Below are 26711 nucleotides of genomic sequence, written 5' to 3' on the forward strand. Positions count from 1 at the left end.
CTGCTTGATTGATGTGTAGAGGAAGAAGGTTGAGATTTAATAACAGACTGTGTCAGTGGAATATCCATCTCTGTCACTGCTACACAATAAACACAATTACATTACCGCCACTTTTGGTAGGAGCACCAGGAACTAGCTAGATGAGGTTGACATATGAGCATACAAAGCATGATGCACTCCCACACCCACACACAGCACAGCTGTAAGCGAGTCATTGCATTATTAAATCAGCCCCGTGTTGTCTTTTCATCATTACCTGCTGATGGTAAATTAATGGACAGCAGTGTGTTCTAAATAGCAGTGGGCTACTGCCCGTTAGCACCTCCTGTAATTTAATAACTCAGTTCTATTATTTAAAAAAATGGCTCTACAGCAGTCCTGGGGATCCTAGCGGGTACTTTTATTCCTTAAATCCCTGTGAAGACTCATAAGTCTGCATAATAATGAAATGATTATATGATATGGCGCATGGGAAAGCTGGCAGGCTTGGATTAAAGCTATGCTGTAAGATGTCTTAACCTTCCTGTGGCTGGCTAATAAGGAAACTTTGGGCATGTGGTTGACAATTTTCTTTGCAGTTTTTTACATTGCTGTATCTGATTTACTATTATATCACGCTCAGCTGCATTTATCTGTTGCATACGAAACATATTTTAAAGATATTTTAAAGAGAATATTATTAGTATAGCAGGCATAAACAGGGGAAGCCGTCACATAAACAGTTCAAATATTCATCGCATAAATTACACAGACGATCCTTCAGAATCCTCAGCACAACGTCATCTTTAGAGAGACGCCATCTGTTACATAAAAACTGTTATAAAAGCCTTGTTTGGCTGTGTGGGAAATGAACATAGATGAATGAAAAGCAAAATGCTTGACAAAAACCTGACTCATCACAAGTGCATCTAGGACTGGCTCTGGTGGACATGATATGACTACAGAAAAGTGTTTAAGTAGTTTAGACAGCTCTCTCGCTCTCTGTGTCAGTTGTTGACGAGACACTGGGGACGAGTGTCTTGTGTGCATTTTTGTAGGATATTGAACATTAACAAATGCAAGCCTTTGATGAGTCACCGATACTTGTGGAGGAGGCACCGGTGATAATTTGTCTGGATTGGAGGTGCCCACAAGGTGTTAGAGTCACAAGCAGAAGTCCAATGGCTCAGCTCCTGTTAATGCAAGTGATAGTGTTACACAGGCACACAGACTTGGGCAAGGACCTAGAATCACTGGGTAGTACATTTATTTTATGGTCTAATTTAACTAGATAATGTTTATTTCCTTCCCTCGTCTCCCCCACAATGCTTCTCCTCTCAGAGACGCAGTTTCAAAGAGCCTCAGGAGAGAACTCTTCATTTGATGAGGACACTAATGACAGTCTGTCTCCAGAGCAGTCCACATCTGTCAGTGAGGAGGGTTGTTCGTTGGGCCTGGGACCTCTGCCCACTCCAAAGGAAACACTGACAGGCCATGGCATCCCGTCTCCTACACAGGTAGGATCACCGCAGAGAGTGGGACTAAGATGCTGTGCAGAATGTATGCAAGACTGTAAATCCACAGCTTAAAAGCAATGTAGAGGCTGTGAATTAGTGCATTTGTCTGTGTATATGTGACGTGCATCAGATTTACCACTGGTGGTGGTGTAGCACAAGCTGGGCAGACACTGTGCAATTTTTTCAGTCGCGTTATTCAGCTCCTGCTCAAACTGCACAATTGACTCGCAGGGGTTAGAAGTTGGTAGGTCACGATGCAGGTCTCACACTATACGGCCCGATGCTCTGATGCGACCTGAGTGCGCACACTGTGCCTCCATAAAATGAAGGTTATAACAGAAAATCTGTCGCTCGCTCTCTCTGTCTTTCACTCACACAGACACACCACCACCATCAACTTTGCTAAATTGCTAATGAAAAACATTGATCAGGCAGCTGTGACTGAGCAGCAGTGTCGATCCAACTATTTTCACGGTTGTTGTGGTCGTGATCATTTTGTGAGGCCACATCGAAAGGGCTCGGATGAGCTTTCCAAAGTTCTCCAAGTTGTGCCTCCGTCGCTTGTGTCCAGATCACACGCTGCACTGCCGTGCTGCTCCGTCTTTTTCACCGACGTTTATGTGTTTGCGCGTGAGCAGTGTGAGCCCCTGTGGTGACACCCTCACGAGCGATTGATGATCGGGAGCTGGTCGTGAGGTGTTAATCACTTCTCATTACCCCACGTATACTACACGACGCACGATGAAGGCCAAAATCGGTCCGATCACTCAAAAATCGTCTCAAAATGGGCCTAAAACCGCACAGTGTGAGCCCAGCGTTAGAGCAGCAATGTTTGTTCCCCTCAGACAAAGGGAAGAATGGGAAAAGGAAAACACCTGGCTGGAAAAAGTTAATATGGGCATGTGCAGTGAATATCAGCGCTATGTGGCCAGAAGTGTGATAATATAACTTATTTTGTGTAATAAACAACTGCAAGGATAGATGATTACAACAAATTGATGACTAATACATAAAAGTAATACATAGATGAATAATGATGATGAGTTATGATGCGTAATCATGGGAACAAGCGGGTTTACAAACAGGAGCAGCTGATTAGCATTAGAAAAGCTGAAATAATACCTCAGCTGAAGCCAATTGTACTAAATGCACTAAATGTGCACTGTTACAAGAATATTTTCTTCATTTTTCTTTATTTAAGTAAGCAGGACAGTCTTTAAGAAAATTATTTTCTCAAAGTAGCATGACAGGCTTCTGTTAAGAAGAGACTTTTTACTGTGTTAATGTTGTATTTTGAGCTAAAAATAATGGCTAATGACATTTGTTCCATGTCATATCACAAAGAATACACATCTACTTAAATCAAATTCAAGTCAAATGGTTAAAAAAACTATTTCACACACAAAAAAGAGCTAGAAAATTTCACCCCACTGGGAAGGGTGAAGACAACTGGGTCGCCCGGCCCTGGCCACGAGGTGTCCCTTATTTATTTTTCAGGGAGTTGGCAACCCTAAGTGTGGGAGAGTTTATAGTGGGTGCAGTTGTCACAGAGGGGATAACCAGGCTTTGGTGAGGGGAAAATAACAACATTTTGAGCACCCACTCACTCACACACTAGCAAGTTTAGCATTTCGCTACATCAACCATCTGATGCACGGAAAAGTACTGTTTTGTATCATTTAATTACTGAATAAAAAGCAGTGAAAACTACCTGGAGATTTATTTACTGAATAAATTAAAATCCAGTTCTTCCCTCATTGAAGTGCATCAACAACAGTACTTCCAAACCAAGCTAAGAGGCTATAGTCGTGTTACATACACTACTGGAACTTTAACATTATGCACTCCATACTGTACAGTAACGCCACTGTTTTGCACATGTCTCACTCTGTATATTTTATTTTATATATTTTATTTATTGTGTACTCTATTTAATTTGTAAAATATGTGTACACACACACACACACACACACACACACACATAGAAAAATATTTAGTATAAACATCCAGAAATGCATATACTATTATATATACTGTACATATATTTATTAGTTTCAGATGTAGCCATTCTTGTATTTTGCTTGTTTACATTATTGTATTTTGCACAACTCTGTTGCTTGTGAAGCTCGCACACAAGAATTTCACTCACATGTGCTGTACCAATGTACCTGCACATGTGATGTGACAATAAAAGTGATTTGATTTTGATTTGATTTGATACTGCAGATTTTTGGTTTTGATCCCATACCAAGTAAATATATGACCAATGTTGCTAATGCCAGTACCGATACAGATACTTCCAACTTACAAAGGCAGCTTACGTAGGGGAGAGCGGTATGTAATGACTCACTGGATTGTAAATGTTCCTGCCTCTAAAGCACTTTGGATCTTCTGCTGTTTAAATGAGCTATAAATAATATACTTGTGACAGTCAACATATAGTTGTAGTGCATGTTTGAAGTTTATTTTTTCAGCTTCCAAAAAAATAATGATTTAGCAAACACAGTTTAGTGGGTTAGAGCTTAGAGGACAGAAACAAAATATCCATCCAATACCAGTGTCGGTATTGAGAGTATTTATATTTGGATCGATCCACCAGCCTCTAAGTAACAGCAGTGGATGCAGCGACTCCAGACATCTATGAGATGAGTTTGATTGTCGTATGGACATTTGCCATGCATCTGGAGGGGGGACAAATTGAGCATTTGTGAACATTGTGCGTTTTGTATGTAAACCTTTTCTGCTATGTAATTTTACATTTACCACAATCTTCGATGTTCACTACTTTAAAAAAATGAAGACCTTTTCAAATGGGATGATTCTTTTTGATGCCTTGCAGTTTAGCCATGAATGATCAGCCAGTGTTTCCATCCAACCAATCAGGTCCCACCTACAGCTCCTTCTGGGTCACCCATTTCACTCAAGCTGACCAATGAGACAGGGGCGTCATCTCTCCTGAGGACAGGTGCCAACAAGGTAACATCTGTCAGTTCAGCTCTGTTAGTTGTTAGACACGCATACATTAGACTGGACCGCTTCAGTCCTGTCACAATGACGACTAAATTATGAGCTTTCGTAAATGATTATTTTAGCTGTTAGTGCTAATTGCTAAAATTATTATTGACAGCTGTTCAGAACTGCAGATGATGAAGTGAACTCTGGTGGTAACAGGAAATCTCGCATGTGTTGTGGGTTTCTCATTTTGCTTCCATGAGGGAAGCAAAAAATGTGGTTTAAAGTTTCATTTTACTCTCATTAAAATTACTCATCTTTTTTTTTTTTTTTTTTAGCCACAACCCAAACCAAACTGTGACCGCTCTGGCCTGAGACACAAGAAAACCAAGGACAAACCAAAGGTAGAAACTTCTCCTTCTCTGAGGAAACTATTCTAATGCTGGCATTCCAAATACCCAGTGTAGCTACAGCTAAGAGAAGGCAAATATTTGTCTGAAATGCTGTACTGCAGTGCTGAAATAATGACTTGCTGTTAATGGGGGTGCTTTCCAGATAAAAAAGTTAAAGTACCATCAGTACATCCCTCCTGATCAGAAGGGAGATAAAGAGCCTCCTCCTCATCTGGATTCATCCTATGCCAAGATCCTCCAGCAGCAGCAGCTCTTCTTGCAGCTCCAGATCCTCAGTCAGCAGCAGCAGCGCTACCACACCATCCTCCCTGCACCAACTAAGTAAGTCCAGATGCATGCTCTTCTGTGGAGTCTGAAGGATTGCACGTTCAAAGGCTGGAAGGAACACTGGACATAAACTTCTGTTTTCAGAACTCAAGAGCACCTGTTAAGATTTACTTTTGTGTCACTGTATTTTTGCCCAGCAGATCCCAGACAGCTCAGCAGCCATCTTCCTCCTCTAAGTCTATGCACACCTCCTCCTCCCCACCTCGACCTGCTGGTGCACCTTTAAACTTCTCTAAACATTTCGTCCACACCTGTCTAAGTTCTGTCCCGCTAGGTGGAACCAAACCAGTGTCTCTGCCTCCAAACCTCGATGAAATGAAGGTAAATTGCACAGCGACATGCACATCCCAGAGAAACCTTTCCTACCTTATGTGTCGTTTTTATAATATGAGTAACATGCATGACTGCATACTAAGCATCCAGTAAAGAATTAAGAGTCTAAATAAATATCTGTCTGTGCTATGACCTGTCAGAACCAAGCTAGGTTTATAGCAGGAACGGACGATTTATCAATAAAGGATGGAGTTAAACGATGTATTAAAAGTGTGTAGTAATGGTAGGGCTAAGTGGGTGGCTGTGGCCAGGTGGGGGCCACAGCAGCAATATGTTCAGGGAATCCAGAGATTTCTCTTGAAAAATATAGTGGCAGGTAGGGGTGCAACGATACACAAAATTCACGGTTCGGTTTGGTTCGATACTTTGGTGTCACGGTTCGATATTTTTTCGATACAAAAAAATGTTCATGCCTTTTTAATTTGTCATTTATTAAAATTATAAATATATATTTTAACTCAAAAGTACAGTTTTTAAATTTAACCCTAACCCTTGTGCGTGTTTTTTATTTTGACAGCGAATGCGCACCTGCGGACCACTTATGTGCAGCCCTGGTTATTTAGCTCGTCATATTGCAGCCACAGAAATTCTTTTGTCCATGAAACCATAAAGCTGCACTTTCTTTTTGCCTTATAGTCTGATTTGTCATAACTTCTCCGTTTTGTGGTAAGCTTTTCTTTGGCTGTCACTTCTTCACCCTGACCTGTCTTATTTGGTTCAGCAGAACTAAAATATATATACTGCTGCTTTTACACACGCACTCACATAAGCTCAGCGATTCTCTGCGCGATCAACCTCTCACATGTTTAAGCTGCGCGGGAGATTTCACTTGTCATGTTTGCATAGTAAGCTAACAATTAATAAGACGATGTCAGAGGAATTGGTGCACAAATTATCATCACTCACAGATCAGTGCTGTCGCTCTCTATACACAGTTCGCGCGATTGCAAAGTGAAAGCAAAAAAACAAGCGCAAATTCAAACGCGACTTGCAATATGTCACATATTGACAGTGGCTCACCGATGCCAATGACATAATTACCCAGCTACATTTCTGAAAGAATGCAAAAGCATTGACATATATTTTTCCTTCCTACAATAGCCCGACGGGCAGGGCAGAGATAGATTTTGGTAGCCCGACTGAAAAAATCGCTAGGCGTCGGGCTAGCGATATTGCGAGCCCTGTATCTGATTGAGGAATCACTCATCTTTGGAAAAGAGAGTTTATTACAGAGAAATGGCTCTTTCCAAAATAAAAGCTATACTATCCGCTTCTTCTGGGCTATATTCTCAGCAGCATATTAAACATATAAGGAGAATCATGTGCTAACAGCTGTCTAAATGACTCGGCTAAAGTTAGTAGCATGCTTGTTGTTTTTGTCTTTGCACTAGGATGATGTCGGCGTAAATGTGCAGTCATATTCGTTGTGTTCCCACTAGTGCTTTCAGGTTAATCTCGTTGAAATGACCTTAACGCCACAACACGGCAAATCTCCGTTAACGAGCTACCGCCGATCGCCCCGTGCATGGGGCTAGACGGCCAACACGTTAACGAGCTAACTGGGCTAACACACTAGTTCCCACCCATGTAATTGAGCATTGCGTGGCACATCCAACATACTGTTTTACTTTAGTCCATGACTCGCTTACCTTCAGGGTCATACGTCACATGAAAACCAAAATAATTCCAAACGCCAGATCTGAATGAGGGTGGGGGAGGTCCATGTTGCAAGGAGAGCTTAACTTCTGTCTCGCTAGCTTGCCCTGCGCTCTTCCTTCTGATGATGCTGTCTGTGTTGAGCGCTCAGTGAATCTGCGTTCGACTACTCCGCCTAGGCTGCACTGTCGAGCCTAGGCGGAGTAGTCGAATGCAGATTCACTGAGCGCTCAACACAGACAGCATCGTCAGAAGGAAAGTTGATAAAATAAATTACAAATTTTGTATTGTTCGATACATATGCGTACCGAACCGAAAGCACTGTATCGAACGGTTCAATATCGATACGAATATCGTTGCACCCCTAGTGGCAGGGGGGCTGGAGGAGAGGCTAGAGCTGGAGGAGAGGCAGGGTGAAACAAGCAGGTTTGCAGATTAATTCAAAAGGCTGGAATGAGACTAACCGGCTGTAGTAGCTGATTCTACAATCTGGAGTTGTAGTGGAGTTGAAGTTGAAGGTGACTGGTCCATTCAAATGGTACAACTGAAACCACTCCTGAACTGAGACTAAGGTAAAGAGAAGAGGGAGGCTGGAGCAGCTGGCCTGACATTCGTACCCTTTAGATGGAGTAAATGGGAGATGTGATGTGATGCATGGAAAAAAAATCCTCAAGGTTTCTTTCATTAGATGGAGCCAACCAGCTCAGCGAAGTTAAACAATGAGACAGTGATGGATTACTTCTTCTTCTTGTTCCCGTTTTGATTTCCCTTTCAAATTTATCCTAATCTCTTTGCTTTCCCCGTCTCTCTTTCTTCTATCTCAATTCTGTTTTTAATGCTGTCTTTACATCAGGTTGCGGAACTGAAGTCCGAATTAAAGCTGCGTAACTTGCCCGTCTCCGGCACCAAAAACGACCTCATTGAGAGGCTGAGGACATATCAGGAATTAAGCCGAGGCAGTGACACTACCTCCTCTCCAACAGCAGGGTGTACCACAGGGCCAGGGGCTGAAGGAGCAGGAAAATCATCCAAGAGCGCTGCATTCATCATCACCAGTAACAATACACGCATAGAGGTTATCCTAGAAAGAGTATATAAACTTTTTGTTAACTGTCTAATACCAGTCTTTCTGGACATTTTTGTGTTGCTGAAGTGGGCAGCGGTGGGAGCCTAAATGCAGCAAAACCTCAACAGTTCATGACCTCCAATGGGAGCCTTGCCTCTTCAGCTGTCTCCTTCATTCCCTCCATGAGTCCAGAAGACACCAGTTTTAACAGTGACCTCTTAGGGGAGCTGGTAATACCTTTTTGTTGCTATAATAAACCTTAGAGGACTTCAGAAATTTACTGAAGAAAGCCATGCATTACACATATTTAAGTGTCACAGTGATAAATTCACTTCCTCTCAGAACTTCCTTGTTTGACAAGTTCAAGATCAAAACTAAAATACAAGTGTTGATAATGAGACACTTATATTGCTAATGAAGTTGACAAGCGGAAGATGATAGATTTTATTATATTAACAAAAACAATAATTATAAACATAGCAAAAATAAACATTATGGCTATAGTAAAAAAAAAAAAAAGTGAAACATTCCTCAGAGATTTTGGTCCACATTGACATGACAGCGTCACACAGTTTTTCTGGATGCACATCCATGATGTGAATCTCATGTTCCACCATAAAAAATGAATGAACATGAAGTACATTTGTATGACAAATTAAAGGAAAACCCAATTTACATGTCTTTGTGAGGTCTTAAACCAGCAGTCCCCAAAATTTTTTGTGCCACGGATCAGTTTATATTTGACAATATTTTCACAGACCGGCCTTTAAGGTGTCGCAGATAAATACAACAAAATAAAACCAGTACTGGTACCAAAAAAAAGATTTATTCATAACACACAGGAAAACACCCAGGGAAACAGAGTTAATGATAAAAACGCTAAAAAAATAATGATAAAAACTCTCAACTCTTGCAGCCTGGTACCAAACGACTCACGGAACGGTTCCGGTCTGTGGCCCGGGGGTTGGGGACCGCTATGTTAAACCATGACATGTCACCAAAATTAGTTCAATTCTGTAAAAATTCTACAGCACATGATTCCTCTTATTTCTGTACTCATCAACTATTCAGCTGCCCCTCTGACACTATCAGCCTGGAAGAGCCCCCATGCATTAGCCAGAAATGTTTAATGACAGAATAAAGGTGATCGCTCAGATCCCACACTGTAACAGAGGCACTGGACCATAAGTATTCAAGTTTTTCCTTTAATTTTTCAGCTCCTTGTATATTGTAAGGTGAACCATTATATAATTAAAACTGCAGACACACAGTTTTCTTTACACTTATAGATGACCTATTTCTTCTCTCAATAGATGAGTTCACCTCTCAACCAATTGAGCCTCCAGCCATCTTCAGTTGCTCAGCTCTCCACAAACGTTAAAGAGGAGCCTCGATGCTCGACTCCCGCTCCTTGTCAATACTCTTTAAAGTCTGCCTCTCTTCAAAGACGCTCCTCAGTATCTTCAGGTGTCCCAGCCACTACGAGCACAGTTCCTGTACTGAGTGTTGATAAAGACAGATTGCTGCAGGAGAAAGATAAGCAGATAGAGGTGCTGACCAGGATGTTGTGGCAGAAACAGAGATTGGTGGAGGTGCTAAAAATGCAGCTGGAAAATGGAGACAGAGGAAAGGCTCCAGAGCCAATCAGTCCTCTCGGGGTAAAAGAAGAACCTCTCGATGAGCCCGATGTTGCCTTCTCAATGGACTTTGATCAATTTCCCTCGCAAAAATCACCTATTTCACAAGAGATGGATATTACCAAGGTAATTGTGAAACAGGAAGTAATTGAGGAAGAAGAAGTTAAACCTGAGAAAAATTTCCAGTCCCCAATCACTCATGGATTGCCACAGTCCTCAACCCAAACACAGGAGGAGCAGCTGGCTCAACAACACACCATACAGAAAGTCCTGCTACAGCAGCAGCAGCACATCATCCAGAATCAGACGCTGGAGAATCAGCACGACCTGCAGAAACTTTGTCAGCAGAGAAAGAAAAAATCTCAAAACCAGCAAAAGCAGCTCCTGCTGCAGTCACAACAGCAGCATCAACAGTCAAAACACGTGCAACAGATGCAGCTGAAGCAACAGCTTCTGCTGAAGCAACAAAAGTCGCACATGTTGCCACAGCAAATGAAGACTAAACAACAGACTAAACAACTACAGCAAATCCAGATTCAGACCAAAATACAGCTGAAGCAGCAACAGGTGCCCAAACAGCAGGTGAAGCAGCAGCAGCAGCAGCAGCCATCTAAGGTTAGGACTGTCTTTTATCTATAGTGTGTGGGGTTGGAGTTTTATTTAACTGCATTGCTTGTAAAGTTCTGCTCTTAAGAAGGATCCTGAACAATCAGCTCTGGTAAGAATTTAGAATAAAGAGAATAATTATAACAATCATATCTAGCAAGCACTGAGTATGATGAATCAAAACGGAAGTTAATTTGTTGCCATGCTGGTATGCAGTGAAGTGTAGACTAGACTGTGTAGGTTCTTCCCATAAAAGTTCTCTTTTCTGTTGAACAGGTGCCTCAAGCATACCTGAAACAGCAGTCAGGCTCAAGTGCCTCTTTCTCACTGGACCACCTTAAGATTGACTCCACCCCAACCCTGGTCACTGACACCAACGGTAACCATTTTCTGATCGCGCTGACCAATCACCTTACTGGAAACAAAATAAAGGACCCTGCTGAGGGAAAGGCAACCAATCACATTACACTGCAGGTACGTAAACTCAGTGTGCATGCAATCTTGCTGCTTTTTGAGCTACAGAATTACAATTATAGTTAAATGTAAAGAATATCAAACAGTACTGCAATTCTCAACATAATGTTTAAGAAGATTCATTTTAAGTTTTACAATGATAGCATTAGTGTTAAAATGTTGAAAGACTGACTCACAAAAGCTTTGTCAGTCATATTTACATAGATTAATTTATTATATAAATATATAGTGCGATATAGTCTATACAGCATTAATGTTGGCCACACAGGCACTGATCTCTGCATTTCCTGCAAAAAAGTATCAAGCTCAACTCAGCAACTCAGGGCAAAGCTGTATTCAGATCCTACAGGTGGATGTTGCTTAAGGCTGGCCTTTTTGTAGAAGCATCAGGAAGCCGAGTAGCTTTTAGGTTGGTGGTGTACACAGGCAGACCAAAAACGGATAAGCAGATCATTGTTAATTGAGCTGGACTGCATGAAATTTGTTTCATTGCTTTGCTGTCCGTTCACTTCTTACATTGATAACTACCTCATTTGTTCCTATAGCGACTCCAGTCTACTCCAGCCAAACGTCCAGGCCACAACCCTGTTAAGCTGACCAGAGCTGATAGTAAAGCTCAGCAAAGCATGCAAGTGAAGCTTGTGAAAAAGCACACTAAGGTGAGGATTAAAACAAGACATTTCTGATATGACTTTGTTGCCCAAGCTTAGGTAGTGTATACAATGGGAGAAATGATTCTTTGATTCCCTGCTGAATTCATAAGTTTGCTCGTGTAGTTTAATTTTAACAGAGAGACAGAATATCAACCAAAACTCTAGAAAAAACACATTACATAAAATTTTGAACTGAATTGCATCTCATTGAGTAAAATAATTATTTGATCCCCTACAAATCAGCCAGAATTCTGGCTTCCACAGATGTGCTATGTGCCCACGTGGAACAAAGATCGATCAATCGGTCAATCGATCGGTCAATCAATCAAAGATCTCAACTCGTTGTGTGCATAAAACACACCTGTACACAGCATCACTTTCTTCCATTCTAACCTTTTACAATTTTATTTATATAGAGCCAAATCACAACAACAGTTTCCACTTTATATTCCAAGCTAAAGGCCCAAAAATACTACAGAAAAAAACAGAGGAAACTATGAACAATAATGAGAAGACAAAACTCCCTTTTAACAGGACAAAACCTCCAGCAGAACCAGGTTCAGGGAGGGGCAGGCATCTGCCACAATTGGTTGGGGTGAAGGGATGAAGACAGGACAAAGACACACTGTGGAAGAGAGCCAGAAATTAATAGTAACTAATAATTACATGCAGAGAGGTGTATAAACACATAGTGAGTCAAAAAGGTGACAGAAGAAGAAGCACTCAGGTCATGATGGGAACCCCCCAGCAACCTAAACCTACTGGAGCATGACTAAGGGAGAATTCAGGGTCACCTGATCCAGCCCTAACTATATGTTTTATCAAAACAGAAAGTGTTAGGCCTAATCTTTAAAAGTAGTGAGGCTATCTGTCTCTCTCCACCTCTCCACCACCATAGGCCAAGAGTTGTCAAACAATGTCAATCTGCACAAGGCTGGAATTGATTACAAGACTTGATGAGAAGGTAAGGATCTGTTGAGGCGCCATGGAAGAAATCTAAAACGACCATCAATCCCTCTTGGCCTGCCACTCCATGGAAGATCTTACCTCATGGGGTGTAATAGATTGAAATCTTGCAGCACCCAAAAGGATCCCCTGCTCAAGAAGCCACATGTACAGGCCCATCTTAAATTTGAAGGCTTGGGAGGAAGTGCTGTGGTCAAAAGAAACCAAAATCAAACTATTTGGCATCAATTTAACTCACCATATTTGGAGTAAGAGAAATGCTGATTATGAACACCAATGCTACAGTCAAGCATGGAGGTGGAAACATTCTGCACTGGAGCTGTTTTTCTGCTGAGGGTACATGATGACTTCAATGAGGGGCCAACGGACAGGGCCATGTACAGTAAAATCTTGGATGACAATCTCCTTCCGTCAGCCAGAACACTGAAGGTGGATCATGAATGGGTCTTCAAGCATGACAGTGACACAAAACACCGCCAAGGCAACAAAAGAGTGACCAAAGACGCACATTAATGTCATGGAGTACCCTAGGCAGTCTTCCGACTTCAGTCTTATAGAAGATTCAATTCAATTCAATTTTATTTATATAGCGCCAAATCACAACAAAAGTCGCCTCAAGGCGCTTCATAGATCTGTGGAGAGAGCTGAAGCTCTGAGTTGCCAAGAGCCATCGAAGAAACCAAAAGGAGTTTAAGATTTCTTTAAAGATGGGGGGTCACCTGTGATGTGTGCAAACCTGGTGACCTTCTACAAGAAATGCCTTACTACTGAGCTAACCAACAACAGTTTCTCTACTTTGGGATCAAGTACTTATTTCGGTCATTAACATAAAAATCAATGTACATTTCTGGATTTTTGGTTTATATTCTGTCTCTCTCCATTAACACAAAACTACCATAACAATTAGCTGATCCCCTGTTGAAGATTCTCTATTTTTTTTACCCCATTGTAACTGTATTGAAAAACTTAAAGTGTTACATTTCACTACAGTAGATCAGTATGGTCAATATGCCACTTTGAGTGGGTTTTAGCTCAGAGCATATTTCTTTTGTAGCAAAATTTTGTAATAAAAATTGCTGACTCTGAGGTATATAGATTATCTGTCATATCAAGGATCTGAAAAGGCACATCGTCTTCAAGGCTTTAAGCAATTGTATTTTTAAATATCATTTATCTCTATTAGACTACAGTGAGAGGAGAAAAACCAAAATCCTTGGGATCTTTTTATTTGCTATCCATGAAGTTTCCGTATAAAAGATCTCAAGTAATTTTCTTAAATATTTGTACCATTTCTTTTTATATTTGATGAGTTATACAGTTTAATCTCAATGAAAACCACACACCCCCTGAGCCATCTCCAGTGCTGAAACAAGTCTGTTAATGCGCCACAAAGAGATAGAGAAACATGAGAGTGTGAGGGAACTGCTCTAGTGAGTGCAATCGCATCGAAAATTAATGATGTATGCTGTTTGAGACAATGACAGCGGTCCTTGATAAGTCTCTGACACTAGCCCGATGCTGATTATTATTGCTTTGCTAATTACTCCTACGACATCCTCCATTACGATGATTTACGGTGTTAATGGAGGAAGAACAAAGACTCTATTGCATTTTGGCTAATTGAGATGCACAGTATATCCTGCCGAGTGCAGGTGTGCTGGAGCGCGTGGTCACTGGGCCAAAGCCTGCCTCAAACACCTCAGGATTTAGTGGAACACTGTATCCTGATTAGCAATTTTTCCGTGTCTCGTTTTGCCTTCTGTGACACTTGATTTAGAACTTGTCTACATCTTATGAATAAATTTACTGGTAACTACATCAGTACTGCTGACTTTTATTACTTTTACGGTGCTTACAGTCCTTTCCAATTTTGTTCTTTAATTGAAAACACAGAATGGAGTACTTCAAGTGTCTGTAGAGAAACCACACCAGGGCACAGCTCAGTGTTTGTCAGCACCTCCCAGTCTACAGCCATTCTTCAGGGACCAAGAGCCTGCTCCCTCAGGAAAAAACACCCCTTCATCTCCTTCTCAGGGTGTAAGTAATCCAGCATTGATGTGAATAATTTGTCATGGTGGGCCTGGAACAGGACTTGGAACTTTTTAGTTCTTCATTCATTTTCGCTCACTTCATCTTATCTCTACCAGGAGGTGTGCCCAAATCTGGAGGACTTGTTTAGTCCTGTATCTCCGGCTTCTGTTCAGACAGCAGCCTCATCTCCCGATGACAAAGTATGATGATTAAAAAAGACATTTCAGTCGCAAAATTTACCCTTTTTTTAAACTATGTTTTTGATCATGGGCTTTCACATGAGGCATTTGTATCATATAGTAACACTATATGTAGTTTAAAACATTACATGTTGTTTCTCATCAGGACACAGATCATGAAGATGACTTCATTGACATCATCTTGCAGAGAGGAGGTAAGATCTCAAGATAGATAGATAGATAGATAGATAGATAGATAGATAGATAGATAGATAGATAGATAGATAGATAGATAGATAGATAGATAGATAGATAGATAGATAGATAGATAGATAGATAGATAGATAGATAGATAGATCGATCGATCATGTTCGAGTTTTTTGCCCTCAACAACATGTTCATCACCATTTTCAACTCAATCTGGAGAAGCAGGGGCACTGAAAAAGCTCAAGAAGTTGTTGTTTTTTTCCCCTATTGGCTTTTTGTCATCACATTTTCATCACATCTCATTTAAAAGTTCAGCAATTCCATTATGGAATCATGGATTGGTAGTTATCAGCAAATAGCATATATCAGCCAGTAATATTGGCCCGCTGATTGGTCAAGCTCTAAGCTATATTTAGTTACTCTGTAGGTTTCTGACTTAATCAGTGTTTTGATTTGTTGTCACTAATACCTGCTGGGTTCTGTGTGGGGGTCGTGCTGTTGGTTTCACTGCCTTAAGCCTTCCCTGGAGATATGCTCCAGAACAGAGCGAGCCACTAAATATAAATTACTGCAGATGGAAATAGAGAGAGATGTAAATAATCTTCTTTTGCCCCTAATACTTGGTTTAGAGTTCTTTCTATTTTTGTTGTTTTAATGTTATCTTTGTCTTTCCTTTCAGAAACTTCCTGTAAGCCTCCACCAGACCTCTCTCTGAACCGCCTTAATCAAGACTCCTCTGCTTGTTCACTTCCTCCCTCACCACTCCAGATGTTGCTGCCCCCGTCTCCCCCCATTCCGCCTTGCTGTGGCACTCCACACCCTGACCCCTCTTTGCAGCCTGAGCTTCAAACTGTGGCCGACACCACAGGACAGAAACAACACCTTAGTCATGCTGAAAGTGGGCGCCTTGAGGACTTCCTCGAAAGCACCACTGGAAGGCCTCTTCTCGGGGTGGAGCCCGGAGGTCTACTTAGCTTGATTGATGACCTTCACAACCAAATGCTGTGCACTTCCAGCATTCTGAACCACCCCCTTTCTCCCATGGATACCTCAGACACGGCGTCATGGGAACAAGGGTTGGACAGTATGGACTGGTTGAATCTTACCACAGAAAGAGATAGAGAAGAGGAAAGTCCATCACTCCAAACTCCCCCTAGTGTCTTTTCCACAGACTTCCTGGATAGTTCTGACCTGCACATACATTCGGAATTCTCCCTATAGCCTAGAGCTACTGGAAAACTGATATCCTATGTAGATGGGTGCAGTTACTCATTATCCAGTCACTTACACATAAAAACATGCAACTGATTGCTGAGGTTTCAGTATTTGATTAGGGCACTTAGTCTCTATGTTCTCATACATTTGGATATTGGATCTTCAAGAGCTTTGACCTTTGTTTATTTGTTTATATTTTGCTGCACTGATTTTGATGCTCTTATTAGGCAGGTCCTATATCTGTTAGTGCATCTTTAGCAAAGGTCTTGTTGACACTTTTGTGCTTTTAACTCCAACATAATCCCCAAAAATATAAATTACTCTTGTCTTACCATAGACACAGTGTTCAAGTAAAGAGGTATGAAAACTTACTTGATATTTGTCTAATGACAATGCAATCTCCTTGCTTGTAATTTAAATAGTAATCAATAACCAAAGTTAAAGGAGAAACTTTTAAGATCGATACCAATATTGGGTGAATTTTAAAATGAGATATTCTGATATATCGGCTGATATTTTTTCTCCTTTCAGGCACAGAAAACACAAACAGATTTCCTCGATAGTTGCTATGTGTAGTTATTTATTTACTTGTTTGTACACTGCCCAACTCTGCTTGGACTAGTGGGACACCGATGCAACACTGATGTTGCAAACACATTTACTGCCAAAAGGGAAGTTGCAAGCGCCCTTTGTTGGGCAAACTATGCAAATTCAAACCCACATAACATGGTTGAAGGGTGTTTCTCCCTTCTCTTCTTTACTTTAAAATTTTCAGTCATCAGCCAATAAATGCAGATACCGATAGATCATCAAATATCTAATGCTGGCTAATAATAGTGGGATTTACAATGACTGTAGCTCCATGTTATGGAAATAACTTTGGATATTTTGCAGGCTACAGCCATAAAAGTGTTACTACTGTATTTAGTGATAGTCAAACTTACACACATTATGTATGTGCTACTGCTCTGGAACTGAACTCTGGATTTTTCAAGGATTCATTCCCATGAAAAATCAAACTGTTGATATTTCACAAGCATTTTCATGCTAATATGTTATAAGTGTTGTGGTACAGGATACATCTATCTCCAGAATTAAGTACAAAAATCATCCAAGCACAACATCAAAACTTAGGTACACACTTAGCTTATGCAAAATGTTTGGAACAATCATGAATTATTACATCAAAATTAACAGTGTTACAATAAAGGGAGTTTAAAGGCTGTATTTGGCTTAAGTCCCACAGTATAGTGGGGAAAACAGAAACAATGACAGTGTTGGTATTAAATGTTGGTTTTAAAAACCCAGACTGCACAGCACTGTTTGCGTTTGAATTTATAAAACTATGCAAAAAAAAAAAAGAAAATAGAAAATTGATTGTGACAGGAGAGTTATGGAATGAAACTACTGAAAATTGTTGATTGTTTCATTCACAGCCCAGCTTCTCCTAAAGAAATATTATATACATTATATAGAAGATTAACTGTATGCCAAAGACAAATCCCTGGTTTTGAATGTATGGAACGTGAAAACTGATATGTGAGCTGCTGGTTCTTGAAAATAATGAGGAAATAAACAATATAATAACAATGCCGCAATTTATTTGGCACTTTTTCAATAGAAAATGTTGAACTGATCAGTGTTTTTGACAATATAAAGTGTGATGCCCAGTGTTTTACTGTTTTGTTTGGGTTTATTTTAGCGTTCCAAAATGATATAAATGTAAATACATGAAACATTATTTAAAAAAAAACTCTGATCATTTTATATTTCTGTTTAATGTGTGAATCTGTTGGTATGATATGCTCACAGTGCTTCCTGTTTATATACTGTTTGGTATTTATGGTATATTAGTGATCCCCAAAAGGATTGGACATTGCCTGTATTCAGCCGTCTTTATGTTTGCTCTTGTTATAAATGATCAATGCACACGTGATGATGAAAAAGAATAAGATATGATATAAAAGGAGAAACTCTTGATGTCTGATTCACTTATTTTGAATTCAGTTATTCTTAAAGGATTTTTGCAGTTATTTTGTTTTTTACTTGTTTAGTTGTCCTGTACTGTATCAGAGCTTTTAGTGCTGTCATTTCACATTTCAGACACTGAACACTTACCATTTTAAGGCACATTTGTTTCTAATTTTCTTCTTTTCTTCTTGTGTAATTCAGGTTTCTTGGTGCTGTTTGATCAGAAATTAATTTGTCTTGAGAATAACAACAACAACAAAACATTTGAAGGCAATGTAGACAACTATGATGATATCCATGAACACATATGCTGAATTTACCATGCACATGCAATATACATGTCATTACATTTTTCAGTGCGTTACTATTTATATTGTACTAAATGTGTAATGTTCTGGCTCCTATGAAAGAGCTGCTACTGCATTTTGAATTTGTTTTACGCAATACTAATATTTTATAAGTGTTGTGGAAACTGTCATAAGACCATGTTTCCCCTGTGGGAAAAAATATTTCAGGCATTCTGTTGTAGGTGGAAGAAATATTTATTGCATTTTAGTGCCAAAGAAAGGACAGTCCCAAAGGCTACTCTTTTCTATTTTAACTATTCATATGTTGCTCTTTGTTTACTATTCTTTTCAGATGAAGAACTCTCTTCGTCTGTGCTTCGTTTCAGCTTGTCTAATCTTCAGGTTTCTACTATGGAAGAAGAGTAGAAAGTGGGCAGTGGTCCTAAGGTCACACATACAGTCAGGTGATGGTGATGCAAAGACCCTTTAGACCAGCGGTCCCCAACCTTTTTTGCACCACGGACCGGTTTATGTCTGACAATATTTTCATGGACCGGCCTTTAAGGTGTCGCAGATAAATACAACAAAATAAAATCAGTACCAGTACAAAAAAGGAAGATTTATTCATAACACATGGAAAAAGACCTGGGGAAACCGAGTTAATGGGAAAAACGGTAAAAAGAAATAATGATAAAAACCGATAGAAACCCTGAAAACCATAAATTTCACACCCACACTGACACAAATCCCTATCCTAAAGAGGACACCAACAAAAACCCTCTTTCTTTGGTGTTTGAATGCAAAAGCTACAACACAAAGAAAAGTTGAAAACCTGCCCGAAGACATTCAAAACTATCACCACTGCACTCTTTTTGTGTACAGGGCTGTGTGACTGTCTATGTCTTATTAAATAAGCTTACTTATTATCAGTGTTGGGCAAGTTACTTTGCAAAAGTAATTAATTATAGTTACTAGTTATTTCTTCAAAAAAGTAACTGAGTTAGTAACTGAGTTTCAAGATCCTAAAAGTAATTAATTAATTGAAAAGTAACTATTGCATTACTTTAAAAAAAATGTTTAACCCTCTGTCCAGGGTATAATTGGCCATTTTTAACCACTTTTGATTTTCCCTCCACATTTCACCTTTGAAAACTATTTACTTTGCCTTGTTTGGTATCATCCTTTTCAGCACAACCTCACGTGTCTGAATTTACAGTTATGTTTTCATTTTTACATACTGTATTAACACAATTGATAAAAGCAGACAAAAAACATAAAATCCGAGTAGAAAGTTATATTTTTTACTGTAACAACCACAAACATGTTTATTGAATCATATTTCATAATTTTAAATGCAAATATAAATTGTCAATTTTAAAATCCTCTGCACAAGTTTTGCAAACAAAGTTATTTGCAGCCATTTACCTTTTACCCTTTTTTTTTATAACCATTTCAAACTATTTACAGAACCATCAGCTGTTCTGCATTCAATAAGATGCCTCACAAATTATTTGTGCCACTCCAAAAAAACTATTTCTGTCCACTATATGAAGGAGAACATCACAGCCTGATACCTGCAGGCCTGACAGCAGCAGGTGTATCACTCCTGTCTCTACCTGGAGACAGCAATCGCCTCATTGTTCTGACACACAACACAATACTATCCACAACACTACACACTAACTACACAAGACAACACATTAACTACACGCTCCAAACACGCTAAACGTCACAAATCTCTCACATCTCAAAACTCCCTCTCTCTCTTTTTCTGCTGTCTTTATCTCTCTCTCTCTCGCTCTCCTGAACCTTCCCCCTCTTCCTAAACAACCAAATGTCATGTTGCCATATCATTTTTGGATTGACATGGTACATTTTTCCACCAAAACGAACGGGCTGTTTTTTGCTTTGTTTTTTTATTTTTTGGCTCATAAGCAGAGAGTGCTTGCTGCGCTGTCCTTAGACAGTAAACGTAGCGAAACTATTCAGGAAAAACACGCTTATATATTATTTATCATGACTCTGGTTTTACGTGGTCTATTGACACAATTTATAAACTGGTGTATGTCACCTTGTTGCTTTGTCTTGAAGTGGTCATGTGATTGACTTACCACGACTACTTTATTCTTCCTCAGTCAAACAGCAGCACTCATGTGATTGTTTTGCCCCCTTAGCTCCAGGTGTTGTGTCAAAAAGTGATCGTCTACCAGAAAGTGATTGCCGTCCGCGGGAGCACGCGCAGTTGCTTAAAGCTGTAGCGTCCAGATTACTTACAGCTACTTCCGTGCAACTGATATAAAATGCGGTAAGCTGAACACAGCTTCGACCGTCTGTTTGTTGAAAAATAGTAACACGACCTCACCGCATTTTCTTGTTAGTAACGATGGGAATAGTAATTAGATTAGTCGTTAATGACAAAAGTAATGCCGTTAGCAACACCGTTACTCTTAATGCCGTTATTCCCATCAGTGCTTATAATTAACTACGTACGTACTTAAACATGTCAGTCATGGTACTGATACTGGCCATTGTGGACCTAGCATGAGTCTATTTTTATATAACTTTAACAATGTGGAAATAATTTGTTATATGTGGATCTTGAAATTCATAAAATAATCAAATAATCATATTTGTACCCACTAAAATACATATGCTATAATAATATTAATGTAAAAGTAGACATGTTACAGTACATTTAATAAACCTTGAACTGTTCTCTTGCAGATACGGATTGACTTCTTTAGATAACCATTACAGCACACTCACGCTCACTCAGCAGCAGAAGCTTTGATTCTATAAGCCAGAATAAAACAGTTTTTCAGTGAATTCATTCTTTGATTAGTTCCGGTTTGCTTGTTTGTTCCTTGATATTCTGATTTAGCAAAGCCGATGATACTGAAGATAATTGCAGGCTTATCTTCACACCCACAAGCTTGCTGTTTATTTTCAAAGATGCATAGAATCTCAGAAATAGAAATTCATAGAGACCTACAGGAGAACGAGGAATGCAATCCAGTGTTCATGCAGTACACATATACACTAGTGTGTCTCCTCAATGCATTTCAGTACTTGAACAGGGGGTGAATTATATGTTGTCACATCACTGATAACACAGATCACATATGAAACGTAACACAGATGAATACACACAGACTCTCACCATGAGGGAGACGGAGGTTTATTTGAAAATGATAACATACTCTACAGTCTAATGCAGGGGAGCGGGCACTCCACAGTGGGGGTCCATTGCCTTTCACTCAAACCCATAACATGGCGGCTGGTCTCCACCTTCATCATTCGTCCTTTTTTCCTTCTTTTCATCCTAGAAAAAAAAGCAAATATTACGGCTGGGTGTGCTCTTGAGGTAGTTGAGAAAAATGCTGAAAGGTTAAAGCTCTGAAGCAATTATGCAAATTATCACTAGGTAGCTTAAACTATACATGCACTGGCAGTTTTTCACATTTGCTCCTCTTTATAGTATATCATTGTTAACTGTTTTAAAATTCACTTAAGGAAAAGTGGAGATGTGGTTCAAGTTTTGATCTTGACTGACGTCAGTGCAATCAAGCAGCTTGCGTTGTCACACCAGACAACTTCTTAACTTGTGGAGATGTCCTTAAAGCTTCCATCCCGGCAAACTGTCCCATTATCTCGCTTTTCCTGACTGCAGAGCTTCACCTTTGGCATATGAGCCACAGCAGGGGGGGTTGATATTAGACAGCCTGAAGTGATTCTGCAGATGCTTTGATGCGCCTCAGCATTACAGTAGGGGGTCTGCTTGTGATGTGGAAGTATGTTACCATTTCCAAACACAGACAGCAACACATGCATCCACAAATATACACAATACCTACATTTACAACACGTGGACTTCCAAGTACACAATGGCTGTTTTATAACACTCCTACAGGAGCACAAACTTATATTTTGAGAAGATTCAGAGCAATGTCTGATTACAACATTGTGGTGGTAACAAAGGTCTATACTTTGCTAGGAAACTGATACAGTGATAGTAGAGTCTGTTCCTTATCCTTCTTGAGCAATAGCTCTCCAGGTTTTCTAAAGGGAATTTTTTTGGACATTGGCTTCTTTTTCATCCATTTTTAGTTGTTTAATAGACACAATAGACACATTAGCTAAGAACCTATTTAAAATTGTATTTTTAGGCACAGTTACAAGCAGCCTGTCGTACAAATGTATCATTTGCTCCTGTTTCATTAGCTGAATGATCCCCTCAAACTTAACCAGACATTTCACATTTGCATTCTTCACTCCATTAGACCCATTGCCACTGATTTTCAGCCCAGTTCTTGTGTAATTAGGCACAACAGCCTTTTGTCCCTGTTTCTCTTCATTAACGATGGCTTTTTGACTGCCAACCTTCCACTGGATCCATTTCTCGTGAGGGTTCAGTGAACAGTTGGATCAACTGAGGTACAGATGCATCTTAGGTCTGATTTCTTTTTGTTCTTGGATGGTTTTCAGGCCTGACACTTCTTCTTTAACCTCTTCCTGTCCAGCTTCATCAATTTCTTCATCAAAAGTTTTGCGAGATCCCAAGTTTGTTTTGCGAGATCTCGCAAAAGTTCATCGTAATTTTTTTTTCTCCCATGTCCCTTGCAGGGCTCAGTACAAATTCCTCAAAAACAAACAAACAAAAAAAAACATGTGGTGGAGATGAGTATAGGGTCGAAGCCAACACAAAAGTGATGCAATTGGTTGTGTAGATGTCAGGCGCAAACATCGAACATGACAATCACTGGTAGCAAGTGAACATGAAGACTAAAGAAGGCATATCAAACACTATTTCATCTGCAGACTGTTACAGTTTTTCTCAGTCGCTTTGGTGCATTTCTCACAACAGAATTGAACTCTCCACCACTACTAAGGCACTTCTCAAAACAATTAGTGCAAACTGCAAAACATGGTGGATAACTTGCAAAAGTGAGTCACTCCATCAAAAAGAAAAGTCAGGTGTCCAAAATAAGTTGTCAATGCATCAACAACAAATCCCTTGAGCAAAACAGACAATACATTCATCAAAAGCAAGTACTGATACCAAACAAAGTGTCAGGGCTGTCACAATTACAAGTCATTAGACCAGCACCTTTGGTCACAAAATCACATGGTCTGAACATGTTCCCATTGTGACGGATGTCTTTGTAGGTGCTTCCCAATGACATGTCAAGTCCGGACCGCATGCATGGCATGTTGAAAACCATAAATTGTAAAGGACAATCAAGACACTCCATATGCACTCTTGATAATATTTAATTGAAACTGTTCACAGCATTGTGCAAACTGGGGAAATACAGTAAATCAAACATTTTACAGCAAACAAACTCACCTAGACAGTAAACCTCACTGCAGTAGTTACGACTCAAAAAAAACAAACTGAAAAACAGACACTGCTGCATATCAATCATTGATATCTAGACGCTCCCGTCTGTCTGCCCACATATTTGCATCAACATCACAGCGTATGTCAGCTCTATCGATGCATCGGGGAAAGTATCTTCTGGAGTGTCGAATCCACCCTCTGCAGGACTCTGCTGTGATGTCATCACAAGCTGCATCCATAGCTGCTAGCAGGGTCATTTGGGTATGTGGATGCCTGTCATATACCTTCCACCTCCAGGAAGAGAAAAACTCCTCAATTGGATTCAGGAATGGACTGTAAGGAGGAAGAAACTCCATAAGCATCCTGTCGTGTGCTGCAAACCACTGCCTGACTACAGCAGAGTGATGGAAGCTTACATTATCCCAAACCACTACATACATTGTCCGATTGTCACCAGGATCATCCCTTCCATTTTGTGGGATCAGGTCCCTATGAAGAGCATCCAGAAAAGCCAACAGGTGTTGTGAATTGTATGCACCAATACGAGGAATATGGGTGTGAACACCATTCTCTGAGATTGCGGCACACATTGTAATATTCCCTCCTCGTTGGCCTGGGACATCAATGGTGGCTCTTTCTCCAATGTGATTCCGTCCACGCCGTCTGCCTTTTGCGAGATTGAATCCCGCTTCGTCAAGATATACAAACATGTGCAGGGGTTCCCTGGCCTCCAACTCCAGGATATGCTTTACAAAGGATGAGAATCAGACAGGTCTGTAATGGTGCATTTGGCAGAACAGATTGTACAGTTGGAATTGTACATAGGATTACAGTAACATGCATAAATGTAGGTTGAGTACATGGCCTAAACTGTTACAGTGAACAGAGGTAGATATGCGAACATGTGTTACCTGTACATACTGGTGACGGAGCTCCTTCACTCGATCACTGTTCCGTTCAAATGGCACTCTGTACAATTGCTTCATGGACATTTCATTCCGTCTGAGGACTCTGTCTATGGTGGAAATTGATATTGACTGAATATTTCCGAAGATGGTGTCATCTTCTACGACAGTTCTTTGTATTTCTCTCAGTCTCAAAGCGTTGTTTGCAGCCACCATTGCACAAATTCTTTCCTCTTGCTGCGGAGTCATAAGTGGACCTCTTCCACCTCCTCTAGGTTGTCTGGCAGTCCTTTTTGAGATGCAGATGGGAAAACACACACATGTAAGCGCAAACATGCTTACAGTGATTGTCACAGGACTATCATTCAAAACTCCTTTCTTTACAGCATTACTGTATTGTACCACAGCACACTATGCCACACCTGGGCCAAGTCTGCGCTTCAGTTACAGTACGTCTGTGTGTAAGGATCTGTAAGGTCATGTCCTAATGCAAGTCTCCTGTATGACTATGAAAGTGCAGAGCAAATTAGTTTGTGCTGCATACTGTAACTAGATTACGGTGTGCTCACCTGTTTTCCCGACGAAATGTCTGGATGATAGAACTTACAGTAGTTCTCCCAACATTTGGCTGCACCCTTCGACCAGCCTCGGCCATTGTGAGGCCATGGTTTATCACATGATCCACAAGTGTTGCCCTGATTTCGTCAGGAACGTGTCTATGTGGTTGGCCTCTTCTCACCCGGTTTTGTCCTCGTCCTCCACCGATCCTCACTCCTCTTCCACGAGGCTGACGTTCCATGTTCTGCTGTTTTGTAGATTCAGTATGCACCTCATGCCAATCCTGTCTGTTGGTTTACATTACAGTATATATGTACTTGTGGAGTGGGGGATGCTGTGCCGCGGTTCACCTGTGACTGGGTAGGAGAGGCTTTTCATTGGTTGCAAGTAGGAGTGACACACACCAATTTTCATTAGTGTGAGATAAGGTTCACCTGAGACATGTAGTTTATGGAGATTTTCATGGGAACTCCTCCAAAATAGGGTTTTCAAAATGGGTGTATGAATCGTTTGACAAGCTGTTCAGCAATTTTGAGTGCACTGACACAAGCAATGCAATGAAGACTATTAGTTGTAAGGACAATGACTATTCAGCCGGTACAAGTATGAATAATTGTGACATTCATGATGAAAGAAAGGAGATAGTGATGAATAGGAAGTCAAACGTGACCATTCTTTAGATATTTGTACTCACTCAACTGCTTCATGTCCAAAGGCAAATGCCTTTGGACGCAGTGAACGTGAAACCGCCACAGGGTTGTGCCAAAACGACTACATGTTGTGGTGGTTGAACTAACTGTTGTGCAATGTTTAATTCTGTTGTGAGAAATGCACCAAAGCGACTGAGAAAAACTGTAACACCCACTGACTCAAACTGGATCAGACTCAGTCCATCTCCATGCGATGAGTCACTACTATTGGCTTAACAGTCCGTGTGTGTGTCTCCAGTTTAAGACAACAAAAGCACTGATGTGATGACCTCGTGAGAAGCTGCTGTTGTTTTAGAGGACATTTGACAGTCCTTTGAAAGCTGAGGTTATTTCAGAGCCAACACCATGACTCCGCTGTGGTGGATGGAAGGAGTGAAATTGATTTAGGTTTAACAGATTGGGGTGAATATATGACAAATGACAAATAACATGCAAAATGTGGACCAGTCTGGAAACCATCAGTGATGACATGTTTAGTGACATACAAAGAGACACACTTATACTAAAGTGGCAGATTTCAGCTCCAGCTGCATGTGTAAATAAAAATGCTGACACGGGCTGTCAGATACACATGTGAATGGGTAAGACATGTCTGCAAGTACATGGACACACATATAAACACGCCAGCATTCACACACAGAAGTAATGCACTTCAGTTCAGTTTTATTTTTGTAGCTCCACCTTACATCAGCAGCCATCTTAAGGGCTTTACGTTGTTAAGACCATGC

The 26711-nt window shown here is 40.3% G+C and overlaps 2 protein-coding genes across 6 annotated transcripts in view; one reads left to right on the forward strand and one right to left on the reverse strand.

Moving 5' to 3' along the window:
• The window catches only part of LOC113021120 (MKL/myocardin-like protein 1), a 38087-nt gene extending 20165 nt beyond the window's left edge, over positions 1–17922 (forward strand). The window contains exons 6-19 of one of the 4 annotated variants that reach the window (XM_026165576.1): positions 1321–1496; positions 4380–4472; positions 4787–4852; positions 5004–5182; positions 5326–5509; positions 8031–8232; positions 8331–8473; positions 9557–10495; positions 10763–10960; positions 11506–11619; positions 14473–14616; positions 14727–14810; positions 14956–15004; positions 15676–17921. In XM_026165576.1, coding sequence (XP_026021361.1) covers positions 1321–1496; positions 4380–4472; positions 4787–4852; positions 5004–5182; positions 5326–5509; positions 8031–8232; positions 8331–8473; positions 9557–10495; positions 10763–10960; positions 11506–11619; positions 14473–14616; positions 14727–14810; positions 14956–15004; positions 15676–16217 — 3113 coding nt within the window. In that variant the 3' untranslated portion in view covers positions 16218–17921. Of the gene's footprint in view, positions 1–1320; positions 1497–4335; positions 4473–4786; positions 4853–5003; positions 5183–5325; positions 5510–8030; positions 8253–8330; positions 8474–9556; positions 10496–10762; positions 10961–11505; positions 11620–14472; positions 14617–14726; positions 14811–14955; positions 15005–15675 lie in introns of those variants that run through there. The other 3 variants (XM_026165578.1, XM_026165580.1, XM_026165579.1) reach the window with 3 other exon arrangements.
• A 5800-nt stretch (positions 17923–23722) lies between these two features.
• LOC113021121 (uncharacterized) lies at positions 23723–25978 on the reverse strand. 2 transcript variants are annotated; one of them, XM_026165582.1, is made up of 3 exons: positions 24722–25978; positions 24249–24556; positions 23723–24143 (listed from the first exon to the last, which is right to left on the reverse strand). In XM_026165582.1, the coding sequence occupies exons 1-3, from the start codon at positions 25049–25051 to the stop codon at positions 23888–23890; spliced, it is 894 nt and encodes a 297-aa protein (XP_026021367.1). In that variant the 5' UTR covers positions 25052–25978; the 3' UTR covers positions 23723–23887. The 2 variants fall into 2 exon arrangements, with proteins under 2 accessions (XP_026021367.1, XP_026021366.1); XM_026165581.1 differs by having other exon boundaries at positions 23723–24556.
• Positions 25979–26711: the final 733 nt, after the last annotated feature.

Source organism: Astatotilapia calliptera, chromosome 4 (assembly GCF_900246225.1).
Source record: "Astatotilapia calliptera chromosome 4, fAstCal1.2, whole genome shotgun sequence".
Classification (NCBI taxonomy): Eukaryota; Metazoa; Chordata; class Actinopteri; order Cichliformes; family Cichlidae; genus Astatotilapia; species Astatotilapia calliptera.